The 22,525-nt window shown below is 51.4% G+C and overlaps 8 protein-coding genes across 8 annotated transcripts; 5 read left to right on the top strand and 3 right to left on the bottom strand.

Annotated features, from left to right (window-relative positions):
* Positions 1–2,833: 2,833 nt before the first annotated feature.
* On the top strand, positions 2,834–5,176 carry BKA67DRAFT_520066 (glutaminase GtaA; the record flags this gene model as incomplete). The annotated part of the gene is made up of 6 exons (XM_046098148.1): positions 2,834–3,030; positions 3,089–3,387; positions 3,437–3,600; positions 3,653–3,759; positions 3,812–3,983; positions 4,037–5,176. The coding sequence occupies 6 exons, from the start codon at positions 2,834–2,836 to the stop codon at positions 5,174–5,176; spliced, it is 2,079 nt and encodes a 692-aa protein (XP_045957009.1).
* A 1,374-nt stretch (positions 5,177–6,550) lies between these two features.
* On the top strand, positions 6,551–8,549 carry BKA67DRAFT_646772 (uncharacterized protein; the record flags this gene model as incomplete). Its single annotated transcript, XM_046105920.1, has 2 exons — positions 6,551–7,156; positions 7,205–8,549. Coding segments are annotated over 2 exons (1,483 nt in total), but the record flags the coding sequence as incomplete, so codon positions are not given.
* A 237-nt stretch (positions 8,550–8,786) lies between these two features.
* BKA67DRAFT_659407 (ergosterol biosynthesis ERG4/ERG24 family-domain-containing protein) lies at positions 8,787–10,848 on the top strand (the record flags this gene model as incomplete). The annotated part of the gene is made up of 3 exons (XM_046107435.1): positions 8,787–8,821; positions 9,069–10,785; positions 10,837–10,848. 3 exons carry the CDS (start codon positions 8,787–8,789, stop codon positions 10,846–10,848), a joined length of 1,764 nt encoding a protein of 587 aa, XP_045957007.1.
* A 738-nt stretch (positions 10,849–11,586) lies between these two features.
* Positions 11,587–13,891, bottom strand: BKA67DRAFT_536451 (uncharacterized protein; the record flags this gene model as incomplete). Its single annotated transcript, XM_046100156.1, has 7 exons — positions 11,587–11,732; positions 11,920–11,997; positions 12,106–12,373; positions 12,785–13,041; positions 13,124–13,367; positions 13,419–13,660; positions 13,768–13,891. The coding sequence occupies 7 exons, from the start codon at positions 13,889–13,891 to the stop codon at positions 11,587–11,589; spliced, it is 1,359 nt and encodes a 452-aa protein (XP_045957006.1).
* Positions 13,892–14,414: 523 nt separating this feature from the next.
* Positions 14,415–15,267, bottom strand: BKA67DRAFT_536450 (vacuolar ATP synthase 16 kDa proteolipid subunit; the record flags this gene model as incomplete). The annotated part of the gene is made up of 4 exons (XM_046100155.1): positions 14,415–14,740; positions 14,807–14,936; positions 15,062–15,074; positions 15,236–15,267. The coding sequence occupies 4 exons, from the start codon at positions 15,265–15,267 to the stop codon at positions 14,415–14,417; spliced, it is 501 nt and encodes a 166-aa protein (XP_045957005.1).
* A 397-nt stretch (positions 15,268–15,664) lies between these two features.
* Positions 15,665–16,650, top strand: BKA67DRAFT_300100 (ribonucleoprotein-associated protein). The gene is made up of 6 exons (XM_046096068.1): positions 15,665–15,821; positions 15,889–16,006; positions 16,078–16,115; positions 16,179–16,220; positions 16,285–16,440; positions 16,497–16,650. Exons 2-6 carry the CDS (start codon positions 15,953–15,955, stop codon positions 16,582–16,584), a joined length of 378 nt encoding a protein of 125 aa, XP_045957004.1. The 5' UTR covers positions 15,665–15,821; positions 15,889–15,952; the 3' UTR covers positions 16,585–16,650.
* A 639-nt stretch (positions 16,651–17,289) lies between these two features.
* On the top strand, positions 17,290–20,744 carry BKA67DRAFT_300051 (phosphoinositide phosphatase). Its single transcript, XM_046096066.1, has 3 exons — positions 17,290–17,676; positions 17,781–19,662; positions 19,750–20,744. Exons 1-3 carry the CDS (start codon positions 17,475–17,477, stop codon positions 20,672–20,674), a joined length of 3,009 nt encoding a protein of 1,002 aa, XP_045957003.1. The 5' UTR covers positions 17,290–17,474; the 3' UTR covers positions 20,675–20,744.
* Positions 20,745–20,846: 102 nt separating this feature from the next.
* On the bottom strand, positions 20,847–22,130 carry BKA67DRAFT_508094 (uncharacterized protein; the record flags this gene model as incomplete). Its single annotated transcript, XM_046097154.1, has 3 exons — positions 20,847–20,975; positions 21,060–21,620; positions 21,795–22,130. Coding segments are annotated over 3 exons (1,026 nt in total), but the record flags the coding sequence as incomplete, so codon positions are not given.
* Positions 22,131–22,525: the final 395 nt, after the last annotated feature.

The following is a 22,525-nucleotide window of genomic DNA, read 5'->3' as shown; positions in this document are numbered from 1 at the left end:
AGCCTGTCATTCACGAATCTTGAGAAATATTGTCACTCACATGAGTAAGAAGCAGATCAATAATTTGCGGATCTTGAAAACCAGGTCCTTGGCTCCGCAACTATGTAGAATGTGCCAGTGCAGGTCACATTACTCCCCCACATTGTAACGTGCAGACCGACCCAAGTCATCCCATGAAAGCGACCTCCTTGGTATTTGGTCTTAGGTCTCCTTAGTGAAATAGTACATGTTCAAGGTATCTTCTGATAATATCCCAGCTGTACGCTTGGATGATCTACATCTCTGTCATAGTTAGCGCCGGGTACGTACTGGAGTAATACCATTGACCTAGGCCTGTGCCGATGCACTTCAGAGGCTTTATTGGATTGTATAAGATTGGGAGAACAACGCTGGAGCTCTTTACGTAGCTGACTGTGAAGATACTCCGCCATGTGCACCCTTCAGTACACCAAGTCGCGTGGCAGCCCAAATTGGGGACAGACTTGCGATGTGAGGCTTGCACCAGCATATTTCCGTAGCCGCATCATGGGCTTGAGGTTTTGAGAATGGTGACATTGCATATGCAGTGGTACTTGTGGTTTCTTGCCCGGTTTCCTAGTTGCAGCCTGCATTTAACGCTCAAAAATAGCCGCTAGTGTTCGACGGCCCATGAACCGTGGACTCGTGATGCTGAACATGATAGGAGTAACACGCGAGTCATTGCTCACATTGAAGCAAACCGAGGTTGAAGTGACGATTCGTGGCCGACGTGCATCCGCACGGAAATAGTCGTGAATGAAAGAAAAAGCAAAGCATCGATTGTTCTGCTGTCGGAGATTTTTTCGAGACGCCTGGCTTACGATCGACTAGGATTCCCCGGATTTTGGCGGAGGCTCGGGCGGAGAATGCTTAAGTTAGCACACAGTACACCAAAGCCACACCCGACGATCCGTCAAAGTGGCAGATCGCGTGAGCGATGTGTTGGAGGTCTCAGATGCTAGTTGCACCTATGACATCTACTGGCAAGACCTTTAAGTAGACTAACTAAACTGACCGTAAGCAAGCGGCTACAAGAACTGCCGCATTAAGACCCTGGTCTTCTTATTAGTTTTGCCAGGCTTGGCGAATTAGGAGAGTCTTGGTAGAGCTCAGGAAAAAGCTTGAAAAATGGCAGAGTTCAATTCAGAATCGGAATATTTCCTGCAGGGTGTTTGTAAGGAGGTTTTCGTATGTACTCAGCCGCGCATTGCAACGAAGCATTTGGCTTGCATAATGATTTGCTGAAATAAGGTCTAAAGTATGCTGTGATTGCTCAGACAATAAGATTGGGCCCTGCTAGGTTAGGTGGCTCGGGATGGCTAAGCCGTGTCGTTAACGTTTCTTGCTACCGGTAGGGACCTGCATCGTGGCGGCGCCATACCCTATTCTTCTATCTGTATGCATTTTCGTCTCGGCCAACCTTGTGTTGTTTCCAACAAAAGCGTATTCCAACGCTGCAAACTAAATCCGTTGCACCTACCACCGTTCTTGCGCTTGACGTATTCACAGTGTTGCGTGCCTAGTGCTCTACACCTGGTTCGAAAATTCCGTCACCGTCATGAAAGATAACCATGCATCCTGAAATAAGGCATTAATGGAATTCAAGGATCTTAGTCGTAGCTGTTTCCATTCCTCTTGCCGCATTGTCTCTACTCGCATCTGATTGGCCTTGAAACATTGTACGACTAAAATTCATCAAAGCATGGCTATTCATCCCAGCTCCATTCCAACCTGTCAGCGACAGCAACGTCGGTCCTGACTGACAGCACAGCTCCACCTTCGATAGTTTGTACCCTCAAATCAGTCCGACATGTCATGTAGTTTCATTCCGCACCGGCCTCATTCCGGTCAGCGTCTCCTTACAACGCACCGAAGCTATATACAAGCACACCGATATAGGTGGGGCCTCCTTACCCCAATTTCCTTCTTAGACTTTCGCGTTGTTTGACGCCTTTTGGACTTCTCGTGACAAAACAGATCCCTTGCCGAATTCGATTTCACTACGGAAACTTGGATCGTCGCCAAGTCTATATGCTTTCTGACCGCTTCCAAGCTCTTTGCCTACAATGCGACAAAAACTCTTGGCTACATTTTGCCCATCTTTTTTCTTGTCTCTCCTCGATTTTAGAGACATTCTTCCTCCATTCTAGAGCCAAGTCACCGGTCCAACCACATGGACCTTGAGGTCAAAGTTTCCTCGTGAGGGCCGGATCTCCAATCGCCGACTGTTGGCCTGTGATCCGATTCAACCTCATAATGTGTACCTAACCCCAGGTTCTGTGGAGTATTCTTCTGCTTTTCTTCGGGCTGCATTCGCCTTATGATTTCTTCTGTCATGAACAAGTGTTCCTCTCGTGCGGGCGGGCCAAGCCTGATTCTTAGTACGTGTTGTGGAGCCCATGCCCAGAAACAATTGCGCATAAGATCAGGCTCGTGATCCAGATTATGGGCTTTGTTGACGACACCCACAAAGTACCCTGTCCCATAATTGTTCGGCACAGACTGTCAAGCTCTGTCCATAAGTTCGAGCCATCTGATCTCACTGACGCGCCCCTTTCGTGACCAAGAGCGTAGGTCCAAGTTGATCATATTGGATTTCCCCAGCTCGTCTCGGACAATCTCAAACTAGTGTCGGTTTTTTTTTTTTCTTCTTCTCATCCCTATATAATCACCAACTGTTGCCATTAAATATTGACGATCTCATCCTGTTTCCATCAGGCATTATCTTGAAGATTCATGAACAACAGCAGCCTTTGTTGGCTATACATCCTCCTTCCACTTTACTCTTAATAAACCCCTTTACTGTATCAGTACCATGAAGTTTGACTCAACGGCTGCGGCTCTTTTGGGGCTCGCCATTCAAACTGTTCGGGCTGTGTCAACGTTTTCACCAGCTAGGCCGCCGGCCATACCTCTCGCAGTGAAGTCGCCATATCTGAACACCTGGTTGAATGCAGGAAGCGACGGCGGCAACGGTGGCTACCTTGCTGGAGAATGGGCGACGTTCTGGGAGTACGCTTCTCATTTCTAGATGTGTTCACCTCTTCCTTGCCTTACTAATCCGTAACAGTCAAGGGATCACAGCATGGGTAGGACTCATCCGTGTAGATGGAGTTGCATATACTTGGATGGGTGCTCCTCCCAACGCACCGCAAGTGGTAGATCAAACAGACTTTTCGTATACATCTACCAGGAGCACATTCATAATGAGCGTTGGTGGTAAGGTGGGAATGAACATCACTTTCTTGTCGCCTGTCACACCGAACGACCTTAGAAGACAGTCACTACAATTCAGCTACCTTGATGTTGCGGTGCAGTCGTTGGATGGTGCCAGCCATGACGTTGCTATATATGCAGACGTTTCAGGAGGTATGTGTTTCTACGTAATTGGTAAACTGGGTGCTAACAAGTTCTAAAGAATGGGCCTCTGGTGACCCATCTGCAATTGCTACTTGGGATTATAGCACTTCTGATGGTGTACTATACCACACATTCCAAAGGCAGAACCAAGCAGAAGTATCAGAAGTTCGCAACCAAGCCAGCTGGGGAACTTGGTATTGGTCTACAGCTGATACCACCGGTGTATGTCATCAGGAATTCCTCCAGAAATCTATGCGCTAACGACTCGAGGTAGATTACGTACCAAAGCGGTATCGACGTTGACGTAAGGGCCAACTTCGCCAATAACGGAAAACTGTCTAACACCAAAGACACCAACTATCGTGCTATTAACAGCCAATGGTAAGACCAACAACATCATTTATTTCTATAAGGATGCTTATCATTACATCAGGCCCGTCTTTGCTTTTTCCAAGGACGTCGGTTCCGTCAATGCAAACAGCATTTCAACTCTCTTCACCCTTGGCTTGACCCAGGATAACGCTATCTCGTTCCTTGGTGAGAGCACCACCGTTTCGCTCGTGCCGTCCCTAGAGAAGAGTTACTTTTCCAATGGCGTTGATGCTGTAAGTTAGGTTCGTGTGACGACGGAAAACCATGACATTGATGATTACTTCAGATGACGTTCTTCTACAAGGACTACGCGGAGGCCACTGGACTTGCTACAGACCTCGACAACAAGGTTGCTGCTGATTCTCTGGCAGCTGCTGGTCAGAACTACTTGACTATTACGAGTCTTAGTGTTCGCCAGACCTTTGGTGCTTTGCAATTCACCAACACCGAAGCTGAACCTTTGATCTTCCTCAAGGAGATCAGCTCCAACAGTGATATTCAAACAGTCGATGTGATATATCCGGCAATTCCATTAATCATTTACTCCAATCCAAAACTTCTGTCCTACTTGTTGGATCCCCTTTTTATCAACCAGGAGAACGGCCACTACCCTAATACCAATGCCATCCACGACCTTGGAACCTTCCCTGTCGCAAGAGGCTACCCAGATGGCTCCGACGAGCCTATGCCACTTGAAGAATGTGGCAACATGATTATCATGACCCTTGCCTACGCTCAGCGCGCCGATGATACCGCCTATCTGACAAAGCACTACCCCATCCTCAAGCAATGGGCTGGCTATCTCGTTGACGAAGCTCTTATTCCCGCTAACCAGCTCTCCACTGATGATTTCGCCGGCACCCTCGCCAACCAGACCAACCTGGCGCTCAAGGGCATCATCGGCCTGCGCGCCATGTCCGAGATCGCCAAATTGACGGGAAATGCAGATGATGAGAAGACTTACGGCGATATTGCCACCTCGTATATCTCGAAGTGGCAGGACCTAGGTATCAACAAGGCTGCCAACCCACCACACACTACCCTATCGTACGGCGACGGCAACTCGCACGGTCTTCTCTACAACCTGTACGCCAACAGCTTGCTCGGCTTCGGCTCCGACTTCGTGCCCCAGTCCGTCTACGACATGCAGAGCAACTTCTACCCGACCGTGGCCCTCGAGTACGGCGTGCCGCTTGACACGCGACACACGCAGACCAAGTCGGACTGGGAGATGTTCGCCGCCGCCATCGCGAGTGCCGAGACCCGCGACATATTCATCTCCAAGCTGGCTCACTGGATCAACGTCACTCCCACCAACCTGGGACTCACCGATCTGTACGACGCCGGCACGGGCGACTTCCCCGGCCTTCAGTTCCACGCGCGCCCAGTCGTGGGTGGTCATTTCGCCTTGCTCGCTCTGCCTTGAGGTTTTTGATCCGGACATTTTCAATTTTGCATTGTTTGTTGTACTGCTTTATCTTCTACTTCGATATTCTCTCGTTGCCCAGGGCTAAGTGCATTTTATATGGAAGCGGTTCTTAATTTCATGATAGTGTTTAGTTTGTAATCTTTGATACCCTCATCTCGGAATCTAGTTGATGTGGTCAGATTTGTTTATGCGTTGACACCCGGGGGGCGGGGGCTGCATAGGTAACGGTCGCTTGCATCAATCAAGGACGGGGAAAAGGAATGGGAACATATGGGTTTATGTTGGCTGGCGCGATGGCAATCATTGCATATGCGAGGAGTTTCTTGTCGGTCGTTTAGCCAGATCTCGCGGCATCGCGGGGTTTGCTGAGGGGTCTAAATCGAACAGAAAGTTGACAGCTTTGACGTTTTTACATTCAAGTATATGTCAGAATTCAGAGTTTGATATGGTACAATGGAACTATGTGACAAAAGAGCCGAGAACCAGAGCGGAAAGAAACACCCTATCTTAGAAAGTTATAATCGGAATTCGCCGGTTAAGTGATACTTTCGCTGGCCCGCCATACCGCGATCTATCTGATGAGGCCTTTAAACGCGTCCATAGCAAGCTTTTCCTCATTGTTGCAAATCATGGAACGCATGTTTAATATGAGTCAGAAATACTGTCTAGTCATTAAACAGGCAGTCGGGCAGTGAATACAAAGATTGCTGTAGTTAGCTAACCTAGAGTCTTACGCTGACCAACAATTGGCGCAATCGCTTATGCTACCATATATCGACTCGTTATTATTACTATCATTATTAGCTTCCGTGATTCTATAGACTCAACGTGAAGATAAGTCTGGCGGTGCGCCAATCTTGTGTCCACTGCTCTGGCTGGTATATCTCTCCCGTTCTACACAATGAAGTTGAGGCAGCCTAGCAAGGCTCCGAAAGGCTAATGACCATGTTGGATGGCGAAGTCTGCCTTAGGCGTTGCATGGTATCCCACCTCGATTTGCCGTGAGGCTTCCATCAGAAGGCCGGATGATTGGTGAGCATCGTGCGCGATCAGCAATCATGCCCAGGGTAGGCTGTGAAATCCTGTTCGCTCTGCAATGAGGCAGGGAATGCTGAAAAGTCGTAGGCTGGCCCCTTGGCAAGGTTGCAATGAAAGGCGCGAGAACTGTGGTCAGACCAATAGGATATGATCGTTCCCCGCAAGCCGCTTTTATTTAATCGTGGTGACGGCGAGTACTGCATGCCCGGCTATGCAGTTGATAAAAAGAGTCTATGCGATTGCCAAATGGGAGGGGTTTGCAGTGCACCATGCGTTGGAGAAGGTAACGCACACAGATTTATTGAACGAGGCTGTGGTCGTTCTGCACATCATGATGGAATATTCCAGTGTTTTGCATGTAACAACCTCTATTCATAACTATGATCTCGCTTGCATAGTACTGACCATAAGCAATGGCCCATTTTCTTCAAGCTCGTCCAAGGCGATGGATCCGATCACAATCATCAGTGCTTTAGCTTCATTTCTAGCCATCATAGAGGGAATGGTCAAGATATCGAAATGGTTATCCCGATATCTAGACACTGCGGTGAAAGCATCTCAGCATACCACTTTTTTTTTCAATGAGATTTCTAATTTCAATTATATCCTAAACTCGTTCTATGACCACGCCAATAATGCAAAAGAGGATCTCAGTAGGAGAGAAAAAAGAAAACTAACCCAATTGATTAAAAATATGGCAAGTCAATGTCTCTATATTGGAAAAGAGGCAAAGGCAATTAAAAAGATTTACGCCAAGATACATCAGTACAGCTCGACGAAACTACGAAAAATATGGGCCCAAGTACGCTGGTCTTTTATCAAACCAGATATGGAAGAATTGCTCTTATGCATGAACACGGTGAAATCAAGTGCCTCTTTCATGACTACCCATTTGATTTTAAAACGGCAGAAGGTGGAAGCAGCGGATTCAAAAATAATGTCAGTCTGGGCATTACCCACTCAGAAATTTTCCCACTAACAAATCAGTAACATACTCAAAGACCAGCTAAAAGTTATTAAAAAGCAAGTCGAACAAGACGGAAGAGTATTAGAAGCCTACCGGCAACGCCAGCAGATTGGCAGTGGCGGAGCATCCAACGATCACCTCGAGAGGTTCCTTGAGGACAACGTTGTGATGGAGCGTTTCGTCCACAGAGTTGTGAGAGTAATGGACAAAGAAAGGGCTCGTACAGACGAACAAGGCGCGCAAGGTAGGCGTGGACCAAGTCCCCCTCAGAGGCCAACTTCTTCACCAGGTCCATCACCAAGACGACCACCGCCCCCAGGCCCTCAGTTGCCGGGGCTCCGGGACAGCACTATCATACCAGAGGAGCGAAACCACTCAACGGTCTCGGAATGGCGAGATTCAACACACATGCAGTTGGTGAGTTTGGGAGGCCCAACTCGTGATATAAGGAACAATCAAAAACCACCTCAGGGTAGCAGATTTTCATCACAGCCGCGAACGAGGCCGCAACCAGCGAGCATATCGGGACCGAGAATTCGAGATAACGGCACACAAATCACTGAGGAGTTTGGGGAATGGCCAACGGCCACGCATTACTCCAACGCAAGTTCGATAGCTCCTTCGCCGTCACCTTCACCAAGTGCCAAGAAACCACCAGAAAGAAATTTGGGGGATAAGCCAGCTGACACAGGAATGGCCCAAGAAATAGGCCAGCCGAATTCCGCCAGATCATCTGCAAGCTCTAACGACCATCTCCCTGCAAGCTCTCTTGAGTCTCTTCGAGAGGTTCAGAAGCCGCCAGATTTCCATAGTCCATGGCAGCCTGTACCCCCGTTTACAAGCCAAGGCCCAAGGAGAAGGCGGCGGCGTCCGAGAACATCCTCCGCATCATCTTAAGCACGTACACGGACTTAATCTTCTCATATAGAAGAGAAAGTGACGGCCAGAAGGCACTTCAAGTCCGACCTTGAGGGGGTAATGCAGCATGGAATGACGGGTACAGGCGAACAGAGCTGTCCCCGTGATGCTCTTTAGTCGAGTTGAATAGTTCGGAATGCGCCAACGGGGAGGACCATCACTGTATACTATTTCTTTCCGCCTACATAGTGAACTGGAACGCAAAAGTCTGCTTTGACGTGTCGGCCACAGGTGTGAGGCTTGATTGGATGGCGCTGCATGAATCGTTTATGGAAGATTAAAATGGCCCAAACGGTCGAAACGATCGCCAACGATCGAAATGATGGGAAATCAGAATCGCATGACCCACTAAGTTAGTGTTGCTACCGGGGCTACCGGTAATGTAACTTTGGTAGCTGTGATTGGTGGCTTGTAGCTTTAATTGACAACAAATTTGGGGGAGAGGGGCGCTAAGGGAAAAACCCCCCCTGGATAGAAATGGTTGTTGTCATTCATTGATCGCAAAAAGTTTTGGGAAACTGGCTCGCATTCACGCGCATTTCCTCTGTTTCTGGTGGTTTTGTAATCGGTAGACATTTGCTTGCCTACCGTCCGTTCCTTTGGATATTTCGTGCTCGGATTAGTACCTTTATAACTTGGTTCTTACAACAAAAACAAATATAAAAAGGAAGAAGATCTATCAACATGTCGAGTCGCTATTCTCTGCGCCAGACGCCTCGGTAAGTCTTTTGTCAAGCCCACCAACTGCAAGACGCATGGCAAGTGCTGTGTCTGGACCGGTGTCGCCAACCAAGGAGACTGCCACGCTGGATAGGGTGCTACAACTGTCTCAGCGCTGCAAAGCCACAAGCGGTCATCCACTTCTCGTTATCCCTGAACCTCTTAAGGTCTCCCGAAGATTGTAGCCCTTGTGGCGTATAGCGCGTTACTGCCATCGTCGTTGCTAACACTCAAATTGCTCGCCAGGAAGAAGGAGTTGTTCGATGGGATGGTAGAGACTCCAGGCCGCCGTGTGTCGTCCCGGCGCAGCAATCGCTTTCCCTCCGTGGAAGGCGGATCAGACGATGGCGACTCGAGCTCCGCTGCCGAGACAACTACCTCAAAGTCCAATCCTACCAGACGTCGTGTTACCCCAAAGTTTACCGAGCACATCGAGGATGATTTTGACGACACAAAGGTGAAAGAGGAGTTCAGCGCCCTGACCAGCAAAGTATCAAACGCCCTGAACGGCAATGGCCACGTTGCCGCCGAAGCTCATAATGGAAGTGCCAACGGACACGCCAATGGCCATACCAATGGACATGCTAACGGCCGGGCCAAAGAAGAACAAATGGTCGATGGTTGGAAGCCCGGCATGGACCCCAAGGTTGATCATTCGGGACACTTTGAGTTCGGTGGCAGCTGGGGTGCTCTTGCGCTCATGACTGGATTTCCCCTATTGATGTACTACATGTGGATTGGCGCCACTTACTACGATGGCAAACTCCCTCTGCCAGCCCATGGTCAATCGTTATTAGATTTCGGCAAACATCTGTTCAGCCTGGCATACACTGGTGCTTTCCCTCATTTCAGGGCTTGGCGCATCTACTGGACTTTTTACGTCTTCGAGGCGCTCTGCTACGTCTTTGTCCCTGGCTTTACCGCCTACGGCAAACCCCTGCCTCATGAAGGTGGTAAGCAGCTTAAGTACCACTGTTCTGCATTCATCAGTCTGTACATCACCATCGCTGTCTTGGCTGGCCTCCACTTCACTGGCCTGTTCCCCATCTATACCTTTCTAGACGAATTTGGCCCCCTCATGTCTGTCGCCATCATCTCCGGCTTCCTTGTCAGCTTTGTGGCTTATTTCTCGGCCCTCGCACGCGGCGCTCAACACAGAATGACCGGATATCACATCTACGACTTCTTCATGGGCGCTGAGCTCAACCCTCGTGCATTTGGTGTCCTGGACTTGAAGATGTTCCAAGAGGTCCGTGTACCCTGGTACATGCTGTTCGGTCTCAGCTGCGCTGCTGCTGCTCGACAGTACGAGAACTACGGTTACGTCACTGGCGAGGCCATGTTCCTTGTTATGGCTCACTGGCTCTATGTCAACGCCTGCGCCAAGGGAGAGCACCTTATCGTGACAACCTGGGACATGTACTATGAGAAGTGCGGTTTCATGTTGATTTTCTGGAACATGGCCGGCGTTCCTCTCTCCTACTGCCACTGCACTCTCTATATTGCCAACCACCATCCCTCCGAGTACGCCTGGAACAAGTGGGCTCTCGGAGCACTTTACATCACCTACCTTGGAGCTTACTATATCTGGGACACTACCAACGGCCAGAAGAACTCCTTCCGCATGATGGAGCGTGGCACATTCGTTAAGCGAAAGACCTTCCCTCAGCTTCCTTGGCAGGAAGTGCACAACCCCAAGGTCATTAAGACGAGCACTGGTGATAGCATCCTGGCCGATGGGTGGTACGGCTACGCCCGCAAGATTCACTACACTTGTGATGCTTTCTTCGCTATTTCGTGGGGCCTGATTACTGGCTTTAGCAGCCCTTTCCCCTGGTTCTATCCTGTTTTCTTCTGCTGCATGATCACCCATCGCGCAATCAGAGATATCCAAAGATGCAGACAGAAGTATGGCGATGCCTGGACCCAGTATGAGAAGGAGGTGCCGTACCTCTTCATTCCCGTAAGTGTTACTTCTTTTGACGAGTCTGAACAGATTGCTAATTTTCGTTAGTACGTTATTTAAAAGCCAGACCCCTTTGATGTTCAGAAGACCTTGTTTGAACATGCATAGACTGCTTAGCTCGTAGAACCATTGCTTTTAAGAGAAGCATTACCCTTTCCGGAGTTTTACCTCCGTTTTTGTATATACTTAAGACGATATTCTCTGTAATGGCCCTGTGCTCGCATGAAAAGTGGACGATGGAACGCAGAGACTGTTCCGACTGTACGATAAATCTAATAATGGAACAATAATGAAAGATGAAACGTGTGTGAATGGTGTGTCGAGATGACGGCAGTTTAACCTTTAGGTTGGGGCATCAGGCATTTACGATTTTCCATGCTGCACCGTGTAATAAGGCGATGTCGAACTTCGTACCTTGAAAACTTATACTACATGTCTCAATTCATTGCATTTGACACAAGATATGTGACTGAGGTAGTCCATAACTCTTGAATACTACTGCGATGCACTCAAAAGGGGAACCACATGACCCCAACTACCAGCTATCCGCAATATTCAGCATCAATACTACAGCCTTAGACCCACTGGAGGTTCTCATCAAGCTCCCAAGCGTCAACGGCCTCACCGTCCGTCCCCAAGAGGGAGTAAGTTTTGTTGCCGTCGTAGCCACCCGCCAGGTTCCCCTCCACCGCGGCCTTGCGCACCAGCCACAGGCGGCAGGGAGGGGGGGGGGGGGGTCATACATGGGTACGCACTCGCAGTTCAGGGTCTACTCGCAGGACCAGAAATTCGTTCTTGTTAGTCCGCAGAATAACCAAGTGACAGCTTATTGTAGGTAGTACACGACAAGTCTTCTCGTTCGTTGCGACTGGGCATCCTGACGACCCAAGGGACACTTTCTCGGAGCGCAAGAAACGAGTCTTTCGGGTAGCACATTAGAATGACTATAGTCAATTTAGGTCTCAGTCACAACTTAAAAAGTGTAACGGAGACGCTGAAGTGATTAGTTTTAACCATCGCCGAACCAGTTCTGTTATGCACACTTGAAAATGATATCTTGTGACAGATACGGTCAGCCGGTGGTTGCGATCGATCAACCCGGAATTGAAATGTCATTCACCAGCCACGAACCACCATCCGCCGGTGCTCGGGAGTAACCCCGTGTCACTCCCATTATGGAGTAACCGGCAGGTCCCCTTCGAGAATCAGCTGTTTTGTGATATCTCTGACCTCTCTATAGGTGCTACAACTGGGGTTCGACCCTAGAGCATGGGGTCGGGCGCTCTGTACGATTTATCACAGCCATCTCTGACTGACGCTTCAGATCTTCCAACATCGGCCGATCTGCAGATTCCTTGGCGAGACAGTCCGCGACCAGTGAACGTAATACCGGGCCGACGCCCGGCCAGTTCACGTTGAATTTGTTCGCTTGTGCCTCTCTTGCGCCGCGGCCTTGAGGCCGGTGTATGGCAAATCCATCCGACATGTACCTCCTCCCGGCGCCGCAATCGATGATCTCACCGGCGACAGGCACGTCTTCAACGCCATTCGAGAACGTATTGCGGGTCAGCAGGTTGAACATGACCTATGGGGGGTAGTTAGCGTGTTTCTTTAGTTTGGAAGGGAGGGGGGACTTGAATCTTTGCACTTTGTGTCGCGAGTTAATTACGTACCCCCCCCCCCCCCCCCCCCCAATATCGGTGTGCATTCCAGCATGCGTACATCTTACGCCCAGGTTGAATTGCTCCTGCAAAGTATCGGCCGTGCTGTGATAGAGTACCTATTTGTATAGGAGTGCGTGCCGGTGGCCTCCAGCCGGCTGACCCCCAGGTGTTACGCCCACGACTATACACCGTTAGGACATGACTGTACTGTCGTGGAGAAGGACAGGCAAGGAGTGCATACTTATCCTCGGCAACGAATTGCGCAACACCAAAACTTGCCAAGTGTCCGGTTTCAGCACTAAGTTATGGCCAGAGAATATGTCGAGTTGTACCTTGAGCACTGGAATTAATTGGTATTTATGTTGTTTGTCCTCAGGCTGGGACGGGTTCAGGTCGCCCACGAAGACTTTGTTCGTCAGCCGGCATAGGTTTTCTGCCATGTCGTACAGCTTACTATCATAAGGTTTTATTTCTAGATGGACCAGCTTGAACTTATTCGGTGAAGTGTTTTCGGGGTCGATAGTACTTTCGAGATCGGTAGTATCATCGGGACCGAGCCCGGGGCGGATGTCGGGTCTGGCCTGCTCATCTAGAGCCTGAAGCGCCTACACCACTGGACCTCACTGATTAGCTGAGGCAGCATGCCTCGCCACTGGGGGACCCAAACTCACGGCATCGAAACATGCGCCATAGCGCTCTGTCCGGGTGCCGACCCGGACGGGCGCTGCCATACAGCTGACGACGGGCCATCCTCTCGATTGCTTGGCCCAAGTCCCCATGGGGCACGAACTCCATGATGAGAACCGGGTCCTTGGCGGTACCTGGATCTAGGGTTCGAGTATCAAGTACGCAGAAGCACTGGATGATATGCTCTCTGCCACCGGGAACCACCAACGAGCTGCGTCTCCCCGTGACCTAGATGTCCCTGACAACACGTCGGTGCCTTGGATTTTAACAAGAACGAACCTGCGTTATCTCCCCCAACCCCTCTTGCCAAAAGGCGGGCAGCTTCATCATCGCGGAACTCATTTCTTGATCGACATCCCTTAGTTTATTACCAGTCAGGGGATCCTTCTCGACTTTCATGGCCAAGCCATTTGCGCCGGAGCCGAGGTTCTTCATCCAGGTATACCGGCTGCCATGCGTGAAGTACTTCTGTATCAATCTGACTTGCGCATGGCGGGGGTCGGTGCTGGTAGTCCTGTCGCCTATACTCTCATGGTAGTCGATCAAGAAATGAGTTCATCGCCCTAAGCTTTCCATAACAAAGACGCGAATGCTGTGTTAAACACTCGTTTTCCTGGTCCGCACCCACAGCCTTGGTATACAAGAAACCAGCTCAGACATGGTTCGTGGCGGATGCAGTGCCCCTGTCGCATAACTATAAAGAAGCACGTTCTATCTGCTTTCGGTGAGACATGCACATCCCAAGGCCGCATGGGTTCGGTGACAAGAACATTCAACGATCATGCCTCCTTGGTCTAGGTCGAAAAGCAACAACAGAGAGGTTCTGTGAGCGACGTCTCGGGTGGGTATTCGCATCTGTCAAGCAAATCCAATGACGCAGATCCGTACAGTTTCAAAAAATCAATTGCCAACCTAGCGTACAACCCCTTCCACCAATCGTCTATGATGAGAAAACCATTCCTAGTCAAGTAATATAATGCAGTAACAGTAGTACACATGTGAGCCTTATTCCCGCCATTACCGTGTTTTCTCTCCTAGCCACAATGCCATCAGTCGTTTTTATATGATAAGTCGCTTCCATCCAGACGCTTTGTTGCCACAGCCTAATTCATGCTGTCGTCCAGAAGCTTATGAATTTCGCAAGCGCATGTCGTTGATATTCGATATCGAGGTACTGATTTCGGTGCGCAGATACAACAGCTTGTCAACCATCCTCGAGACCGTCCACGAGTCCTCGATAGATCCAGTAGTCACCAGATTGCTCGGAGGCTGCGTTTAACAGCTGACGTTCAAGGAAGCCTTCGAGTTCATGAGAAGAGCTACAATGAGACCGTACAGACCCAAGACTTCGGCGAAAATGAGAATGAGAATCATGCCGACGAAAAGCCTGGGCTGTTGAGCAGTTCCGCGGACACCAGCGTCACCAACGATACCGATAGCGAAACCGGCGGCGAGACCGGCGAGGCCGACGGAAAGACCGGCGCCAAGCTGGATGAAGCCGGTGAAGAGAGCCAGGTCCTGCTTAAGACCGTCGGAGATGAGGACAGAGACGACGAGACCGTAGATACCAATGATACCAGCCATAATGACGGGGACGATGTCTGATGATGGTTGGTTAGCTGAGGGCTGGACGCAAGACAAGGGGGGGCATGTCGACTATCGCGTACTCTTGACGATGAGATCAGGTCGGAGGACACCCATGGCAGCGATACCAACGCCAGACTTGGCGGTACCGTAAGAGGCACCTAAGCAGGTGAAGACGATAGCTGCCGTGCAACCCATGGCACCGAAGAAGGGCTGCTGAATGTTAGCGTTTTGTTCTTTCGGATCCCCGTGCTCGAGCCCTACGAAGGCGTCGTGACGGGGTTGTTATGACGCCAGGCTCGTGCTGGGAAAAGGTGGAGGTGGGTGAGGTGACTGACCGCGTAGACGGGGCTGTCAGACAGAACAAGTTAGCAAAAGAGCCACCATGGTCGCATACAAGAGGTCAGGCTGGATGAGAGCAACGCTCGGGATGGTAGGAGATCGGGGTGATGGAGATGGGAGCTGTGGAAAGAGCTTGGGGGGGCCAAAAGGGCGCTTTCTCAATTACGTACCAAGCCTCGGAGAATGCAATGGGGTCGCTCATTTTGGCGGTTGTGAGTTGTGAAGGTAGAGATGGGGGAAACAAAGAGAGAAGAGAAGGCTGGAGATTGTCGAAGTTGACTGGATGGAAAAGTGTTGGGTTTTTTTCCGAGTTGGTGACGACGTCGAAGGAGATGAACTTCAACAGCAGTAGCAGTGGCAGAGGCAGAGGCAGCTAAGGTTAGTGAAGTAAGTGACGGGGTGAGGTGTCTGATTGCTCTGGTGCTCGCTCTCGTTCTTTGCTCCAATTCCAAGGTTTCGCCCTTTGATTGGCGAGCTAGGCGGATTTTGCACCATCATTATGTCAGCCAGCCGTCGGAATAATCCTGCCGCCGAGTTTTGCCGAGCTATCCCAGGTCAGTCTAGTCTGCATCGTGTTCATATGTATGTACATGGTACCGAAAGTGCCCAAAAAGCTCGAGCCCGCTAACGATAAGATAAGGAATTTCAACCAAAGATATTTGCTCCAGTTGCGCATTTTCCAATATACCTTCATCCTCATCCAACTTCCATACATCACGAGATATCCATTTCGAGGGGGCGAGCCAACGCAAGTAGGTGCAACACAGCCCAGACATCAGCTGCGTTCCTTATGCTGGACCCGCGAGACTAATTCGTATCGTAGGGAACTCCCTGTTCATCAACATCAACATCCCGACAAGTTCGCTCATCATCAACCGCATTCCATCATGTCTAACGAATCCGCCGCCTGGCCTCTTGCCGACGCAGCTCTTACCCAAGAGGTAAACCACGGCCCACTGTCCATTCTCAGCCAGCCTGGATCCAACAATACTGACCCCTGATTCTCCCATAGCTTCTGGACCTTGTGCAACAGGCAAGCCACTACAGACAGTACGTTGGAAGACTTCCCGTCGCTACAGAATCATACACTAACCGGGTTCTTTCGTCATGCAGATTGAAGAAGGGAGCCAACGAGGCCACCAAGACACTCAACCGGTAGGACCCCTCGCCATGATAAGACGTGTCAAGATGTAGAGACCTTGGGCTAACGCGCGCTCAGTGGTATTTCCGAGGTGGTAATCCTCGCGGCCGATACCGCTCCTTTGGCCATCTTGCTTCACCTTCCTCTGCTCGCCGAGGACAAGAACGTGCCATACGTCTTCGTCCCCAGCAAGATTGCTTTGGGCCGTGCTACCGGTGTTTCCCGCAGCGTCATGTGAGTAGAGATGCCAGACCAACTCACGGGCTCAACCAGTCGCTAACAGTATGCAGTGCCGCCAGCATCACCACCAACGAGGCTTCCGATCTCATGACCCAGATCCGAAGCATCAAGGACAAGATTGAGCGTCTCATGATCTAAGGCAGGTCTCGGTATACCGGCAAGGAAAGACTCGGCTGGTTGGGAACGGCTTCACCCCGCTCGGCCTGCCGTGAGTGTACAAATCTAGTCTTGGATGGTTTCAGGAGCATAGGTTTAAGAGGATCTAGACGGAGTTGAGATGGCAACATACGTCGATGTAGTGATCTAGCCGATCGTAGAAGATCAATATCACCAAAATCCGGATGTACATGCACAGACAAGCTCGAAAGTGAGATGAGACACAGCATGGCAACGAATCATTTGTGCCTGATGAGACAAGTGCCTTGTTATTATGCATTGTACAGGTCGACGATCTAACCCAGGACCCAGGTGCTTACATGTGCAGTCTTCAGCTGAGCTTTCAAAGGCTGCGGATCCGGACTGCATACGAGCAGGCAAGGCTTGCCTACATGCAGCTGACCATTTTCATAATTTATTATCAACCCCCCACCCACCAAGTTCGAGGTCATTGACAGGCGGGCCCCACCATGAGGCAACCCCACCAACGTCAACCTCTGATCCTCGATCAAAGACATCATCCCGCAGCTGACAGTAGCGTAGCAATGTGCGATTTGGCCGTTGGCCTTTGGACTTTGGCCTTTGACCTTTGTTTGGCCTTTGGCCATGACCCCCATTACCTATGTAGGGTTAGCACAGTACAGTACAGCACGCCGAAGTTAGTGCTCGACTTGATTATAGCAACACTATACCCGCACTTAAACATGCTTGCTTGCTTGCCTGCCTTGCCTTGCCTTGCCTTGCCATTTGCACTGATGCCCGCTTTTACTCAAAAGTAAACACTGATTTTCGCTTCCAATTTCCCACGAGTCGGTCATGAAATTCAGAGTCCGAGTCCGAGTCCCAGTCCGAGTCGCAGCATCTCTCCCACCATGCCTACGTCATTAGCTCGCAAGCTCCTCATCTGCGCCGCCGTAGATGGCCTCGTCATCCAGCCCCTACCGCCCAAGGGCCAGCGTCCCTCTCAGCCCCTGAAAGTGAAATACGGGGATGCCACCGTATCTACCCTGCCCCGGGATCAAACCCCTGACACTTCGAAACCAAATTCCAGTTTCGAAGCCTTCGGGATCGTTGGTACGTCTACGTGAGAGAGATATCCCCCAGACAGACCTGCCTGGTGTAGGGACCAATACATGGCCAATTCGTCTGTAAACTAACAAGGAAAACTTGTCACCTAGGCCTTTTCACTGTGTCTCGCTTGAGCTACCTCGTCACCATAACCGGCCGCCAACAGGTCGCCCAGATCCGCGGGTACCCCGTATACGTCGTGACCGATGTCGCCCTCACGCCATGCACGTCCCAAACTGAAGCCGAGTCCGCCGTGAGACACACTAGCGTACAACTCCGTCGTGCAGCCCAGGCTGGCGACAAGAACATAAACCAAGACGAGACATCTGGCTCAGACACTGAGGGCGATACCGCTTCACTGTTGGGGCAGGACGAGACGGACGACGTTCATACTGACCGTGAGAGCCTGTCCGGCAAGGAAGTCGCTGGAGAGAGTGAGGCGCGCGATGAAGACCCGTCCGAACGGGAAGGACGCCGGTCCATAGCAGAAGACGTCATCCAACGCAAGGGCAGCTATGGGCGCTTCACCGAGCGTTGGTTCAGTCATCGTGGCTGGGTTCAAGACCAGAAGCGCAATATGGGCATCAGTGATTCAGCACCCCAAGCATCCGAAGCCCCCACGGACGCCCAAGCCAAGAAACAGGACAAGGACGATAAGAAGCTTGGCAACACTGTTGTGGCGGAGACGGCGAGCAGCAAAGTGGAAAACCCTGTCTCAACAGGTGAGAGCTTGCTTCCGAAATTGTTGCGCATGGCACACATATGGTTCGGAACCTCGCACAGCTTCTACTTCAGCTATGATGTTGACATTACCCGCAATCTGGGCAATCAGGGGTTGGCGACCAATGGAGATACACCGTTGCATCGTGTAGCGGAGCCCAAGTTCTTTTGGAACAAGCACCTCCTGCAACCCTTCTTCACTGCAAAAGAGGATTCAGTCCTTCTGCCATTAATGCAGGGCTTTGTCGGGCAGCGCGAGTTCACCGTAGATGGCCAGCCGCCCCAGTCGGATAGCGACAAGGCTACGGGGTCGATGGAGATGAACAACTTCAGGTCCCCCGATGCTGGGGAGGAGCAGCAGGGTGGTTCTTCGACCAACCTAAGGCCGAGCGAGAAGAAGTTCCTGATCACGGTTGTCTCCCGTCGAAGCATCAAGCGAGCTGGTCTGCGATACCTCAGGCGTGGTATCGACGACGATGGACATGTTGCGAACAGCGTCGAGACGGAGCAGTTGCTCTCAAGTCCTTCCTGGTCCGGCCCCAAGATATTTAGCTTCGTTCAGATTCGTGGCAGTATACCGCTCTTCTTCACACAATCGCCGTATAGCCTGAAGCCAGCTGCTGTGCAACAACACTCTGAAGCTACCAATTTGGCGGCTTTGACCAAACATTTTGACCAGTTGCGCAAACGCTACGGCGCTGTACAAGCGGTAAATCTTGTGGAAAAGCATGGCGTAGAGTCCGTCATCGGAGAAGCGTTCGAGAAGGGCGTGGCCAAGTATAACGAAGACAAGAAGGATGAGACAGAAAAGGTTGGCTTCGAGTGGTTTGACTTCCACAACGCTTGCCGAGGAATGAAATTCGAGAACGTGAGTCTGTTGATGGATACCTTGGGCTCTAAAGTTGAGAGCTTTGGAAGCACTGTGGAGGAACCTGCGAATAGTGACGGCAAGCCCGGCAAAATCACGACTTCCCAGAAGGGCGCTCTAAGAACGAATTGTATGGACTGCCTAGATCGGACGAATGTTTGCCAGAGCAGCTTCGCCAAGTACATGCTTGACCTGCAACTGAAAGAGGAAGGTTTCGATATGACTGCGCAGGCTGACCAGACCACGACCTGGTTCAACACTCTTTGGGCAGACAACGGAGATGCCATTGCTAAGCAATACGCCAGCACCGCAGCGATGAAAGGAGACTACACCAGGACGCGAAAGAGAAATTATAGGGGTATGGTCAATGATTTGGGTTTGAGTCTGTCACGACTATACAATGGGTAAGTCATACACCAGGGCCTTCTGGGCTCAACATTGTCCAAGCATGATTTGAGGCAAGATAAAGCTGACATCCTGCCTTTCTACAGAATGGTGAACGATCATTTCTCCCAAGCTGCAATCGATTTCCTCCTTGGTAGCGTGACGTCGATGGTCTTCGAAGAGTTCGAGGCTACAATGGCGACCAAGGATCCTGCTGTTTCCATGTCCAAGATGCGCGAAAATGCTATCGAGCAATCACAGAAAATCGCCATTGAAAACCCAGACTCGGAAGACTTCATTGGCGGCTGGACACTGCTATCTCCATATCACTCGGACACCATCAAGAGCCTGCCTTTTGACGAGGTCGTCCTGCTACTGACCGACGCGGCCCTATATCTATGCCGATTCGATTGGAAGCTCGACAAGGTGGCTAGCTTTGAACGAGTGGACCTCGCAAATATCGTGTCGATCAAGGTCGGCACATACGTCATCTCCACGGTCTCGTCTACTCAATCAGACGAAGACAAAAATGTGGGATTTGTGGTCACATATGAGCCTGGCAAGGACGACGTGAAACGTCTAAACACACGAAGTCTGACGAGCAATGCTAGCTCGGCTCCATCGGTCAGCGGCGACAAAGAGTCAGACAGCAAAGGAGACAGCCCAGCGCCCCCTGCGTCCGGCGGTATTCTGGCGCCTATCTTTGGATCATCGTCCCCTTCCAAGTCCGCCCAGCAAGCACAACCTCAGAAAAAGATTGCCTTCAAGGCCACTTATGCGCAGTCGTCCATGAGTGATCCGACTGTGGCCAAGAGTGGTCGCACTCCGAGCGAGAAGGAGCAAATTGATATCATAGCATCTGAGATAGAGAGACAGGTCTTTGTCTCTCAACCTCTCGACAAGGCTCGGGGTGATTCTGAGCGGACAAGCATCGTGGAGAGGGAAGACATTATCAGTCTGGCGGACGCCAAGAAGAATACAGGGTTGCTCGAGACCTGGGGACATGCTGTGAAGAAGCTAGTCTGGGCTTAGCGGGTATTTATACGGGTTCCTTTTCGTCATATATGATCGCATGCGTCGAGCAATGTACTAGATCGGCTGTCCAAGTATACGTAATTAGCATGCATACGAGTTCCCTTATAATCATGGCGCATGTACTTCAATCTGATTCTTATTCATCTTGACCCTTTGTGGGCGTGATGGCGCGGTATAGATGGATCTGATACCGCATGTTCTCCAGCTGAATAGGGTATTTCAAATCGTCGGCCAGTCTGAACCATACAGATTCGTTCTCCTCTAGTTTCTCCCACTGGCATCCTTCTTCGATCTCTTCCTTTCTGGGTTCCTTCTGTTCGCTCACCTCCCCGCCCGCCTCCTCGTTCTGTGCTTTCCTCCTCCGCTTCTCCGCCGAACCCACGAGCGTATGGTTCATCAGCCAGGACATGGGGTACTTCTTCTTCTCCTTGCCGCCCACCGCGGCCTCCGAGTAGCTCCCGGGGCTGTCCACGACCAGGAGAAGACTCCCCGCCGGTACCGCCTTGCTCAGGCTCCTCAGAAAGCTCGTCGTCTTGCCGATCCCGCCCCCCGTGTACAGCTCGTTGAGCGTGAACAGCAGCGTGACGAGCAGCGGCTCCACCCCCAGGATCTCCCGCAGCTTGTCGGCAGACAGCGCAAGGATGTCCTGCTGCAGGAAGGTGTGCTGCAGCTGCCCGGGGCCCACCAGGGGCGTGTTGGCCGCCTTGGCGGCGGCGCTCGCGTACTTGTAGATGGGCGGAGCGATCAGGAGAGAGTCGCGCAGCTTGTTCACTGCGCCGCCCCACGGGCCCGTGTCCAGGAGTGTGATGTCGCCGCTTGTCCCCGGTGACGTGGACAGGAACGAGGCGAACGCCGCGAGCTCGGCCGTGCCGCCGCCCAGGGCGAGGAGCTTGAGGGTTTTGCTCCCGGATCTTACACGCGCAGGGGTGGTCTCAGAAGCCGCCTCCTTCTCGTCGCCCGTGCCGGGTCCGGCTTCAGTCCGAGCATCGTCGCCCGCGACCAGAGCGGGGCCAGCTTCATGGAGCGACAACGCCTCCAGCTGCCCCGCCGTGCTCGCGGCGTCCTCCCCGCCGGCCTCCGGCCCCGCGCCGCTCCTGCCCGCAGCGCCTTCCAGCACGATGCCCCCCAGCCACTCCCTCAGCCCCTCGAGCGCGGCCGCGTACGCCAGCGCCCGCGTGGGGCTCCACCGCGCCGCGTACACCTCGAGGTACTCCTCGCGGCCGAACGCCCTCCCGAAGTCCCTGTCGTACAGTGCCGACTTGACCTCCTGCAGCGTCTGGGCGAAGCCCGCCGAGGACAGGGCCTCGTCGAAGGCCGTCTGGAAGATGCCCAGGACCTTCTGCTGCGAGGCTGCCGCCTCGGCTGAGAGCACGGGTCTGGTGGGCTCCTCTGTTGTGGGGTCTTCTTGTGCTCTGGCGGAAGATTTTGCTGAAGACTTTTTGGTCGGCGCCGCCAGAACGTCTCGTTCGGCGCGCTTGTTGAAGCCCTTCTTCTGTTTGCCTCCGCCTGCCATTTTTGTTTGTTTGCTTTGGTGTAATGTTTTTTTTTTTTGCACCACCTCCCCCTTGAGTTTGTGTACGAGCGAGTACAAGATCCAGAAGTTGAGGGCCGGGAGCGCATAGGCTAGAAAATATTCGGACACGCGATACTAGTGTCCGGAATTGTGGATGCAGTTGGAACTTGTGGTCAACTCAATTTGTAGACTATTTCTCATCGTAAGAGCCAAGCACATTTCTAATGCTATCTCTCCCATTCTGATACCTCATTCACAAAGCTGATTTGTTTTCCTTCTTGTATTCCCAGTCTCTCCTGGTAATAGACTCACAACATTACCCCTATTGATCTGAC

This window comes from Truncatella angustata (genome assembly GCF_020726525.1).
Source record: "Truncatella angustata strain MPI-SDFR-AT-0073 chromosome Unknown BKA67scaffold_5, whole genome shotgun sequence".
In the NCBI taxonomy this organism is placed as follows: domain Eukaryota; kingdom Fungi; phylum Ascomycota; class Sordariomycetes; order Amphisphaeriales; family Sporocadaceae; genus Truncatella; species Truncatella angustata.
This window is presented reverse-complemented; position numbering and strand designations above follow the sequence as displayed.